General features: G+C 43.8%; 1 protein-coding gene across 1 annotated transcript in view; it reads left to right on the plus strand.

Annotated features, from left to right (window-relative positions):
• LOC107653875 (band 4.1-like protein 3) overlaps positions 1-306 on the plus strand; it is a 29,591-nt gene extending 29,285 nt beyond the window's left edge. Inside the window, exon 15 of the mRNA XM_016440744.1 lies at positions 160-306. Within this exon, the coding sequence (XP_016296230.1) occupies positions 160-306 (147 nt within the window). The remainder of the gene's footprint in view (positions 1-159) is intronic.
• The last annotated feature ends 1,514 nt before the right edge of the window (positions 307-1,820 follow it).

A 1,820-nucleotide genomic window follows, 5' to 3' on the forward strand; every position in this document is an offset into this window, starting at 1 on the left:
CAGCATATTAGAATGATTTCTGAAGATCATGTGACACTGAAGACTGGAGTAATGATGCTGAAAATACAGCTGCGCATCACAGAAATACATTACAGTTTAACAGAGATTCACATAGAAAACTGCTGATTTAAATTGTAATCATTTTAATAATCGTTGCAGGGCGAGACGGACGGAGACACTGATCCTGGCGTTCTGCTGAGCGCTCAGACCATCACATCAGAAACCACCAGCACCACCACCACCACACACATCACCAAGGTACTGACCGCTGCTGCATTACTGACCATCAGAACCATCAGTGTCTGACAGACGAGTGTCATAACGGATGTGTGTGTGTGTGTGTGTGTGTGTGTGTGTGTGTGTGTGTGTGTGTGTGTGTGTTTGACAGATGGTAAAGGGCGGCATCTCAGAAACACGGATTGAGAAGAGAATCGTGATCTCAGGAGATGCAGACATCGATCATGACGAGGTGAGACCTTCGGTGAGCCTTTAATACGGTTCCTTCAGGGTCATTCTATCAAATGCCACCTCTTCTAGAGTTTTAAAGAAATTCAAGTATAATTATTCCTTTAGATCATTTTAATGTGAAATTACAGGCCTTGTGCTTAAGAATGTGAACTTATATGTTAAATTTCATGCTGATATTTCTACAAAAACATGGTAATAATGTTGACATTTAAAGATCATCCTCTAAACAAACAACATAAAACATAAGAGGAATATTACAAAATAAGACTTTAACTTGTGCTTTAAGAGATTACTTCCTGAAAAAAGATAAAAAGATTGAATAATTTTTGCATAAGTTGCTGGATTTTAGTTCAGAAAGATTACTGTATTGTCATAACATAGTAAAGTTGATCATCTGATGGTTTGTTTGCAGATGGTGACTGTGGTTTTGTAGAATGATCCTGTATGAACTAATGACTAGATTCAGCAGTTTGCATCAGTGTTTATCATGAACGTGACAGGAGTAGTTGTGGGCGTGGCCTGTGATGATGTGAGTGTTGAGGGACGTGGCTGTCATGATGATGTGGTGTTAAGGGGCGTGGCTGTGATGATGTGGATGTTGAGGGGCGTGGCTGTGATGTTGGTGTGGGTGTTGAGGGGCGTGGCTGTGATGGTGTGGGTGTTGAGGGGCGTGGCCTGTGATGGTTCGGGTGTTGAGGGGTGTGACTGTGATGGTGTGGATGTTGAGGGGCGTGGCTGTGATGTTGGTGTGGGTGTTGAGGGGCGTGGCTGTGATGTTGGTGTGGGTGTTGAGGGGCGTGGCTGTGATGATGTGGTTAAGGGGCGTGGCCTGTGATGGTTTGGGTGTTGAGGGGCGTGGCTGTGATGATGATGTGGGTGTTGAGGGGCGTGGCTGTGATGATGTGGTTAAGGGGCGTGGCCTGTGATGGTTTGGGTGTTGAGGGGCGTGGCTGTGATGATGATGTGGGTGTTGAGGGGCGTGGCTGTGATGATGTGGTTAAGGGGCGTGGCCTGTGATGGTTTGGGTGTTGAGGGGCGTGGCTGTGATGATGATGTGGGTGTTGAGGGGCGTGGCTGTGATAATAAAAATAATAATATGTTTTATTTATATAGCGCCTTTCAAGGACCCAAGGTCGCTTTACATAAAGTTGATAGATAACATGAACAACAGATATACAGTCACATAATCAAGCAAATAGAGCAGACAGAGATGATATAATCCAAGAAAAGTAACGAAAGCAAGCATAGAACTGAAAATTGAGGCAGTCTGCTACAATCAATTAACAAAACATATTGTAAATAAGTGAGTTTTGAGAACAGTTTTAAAGGTCTGGAGTGAAGAGACAGCACAG

Source organism: Sinocyclocheilus anshuiensis, unplaced genomic scaffold (assembly GCF_001515605.1).
Source record: "Sinocyclocheilus anshuiensis isolate Anshui unplaced genomic scaffold, SAMN03320099.WGS_v1.1 scaffold1994, whole genome shotgun sequence".
Classification (NCBI taxonomy): Eukaryota; Metazoa; Chordata; class Actinopteri; order Cypriniformes; family Cyprinidae; genus Sinocyclocheilus; species Sinocyclocheilus anshuiensis.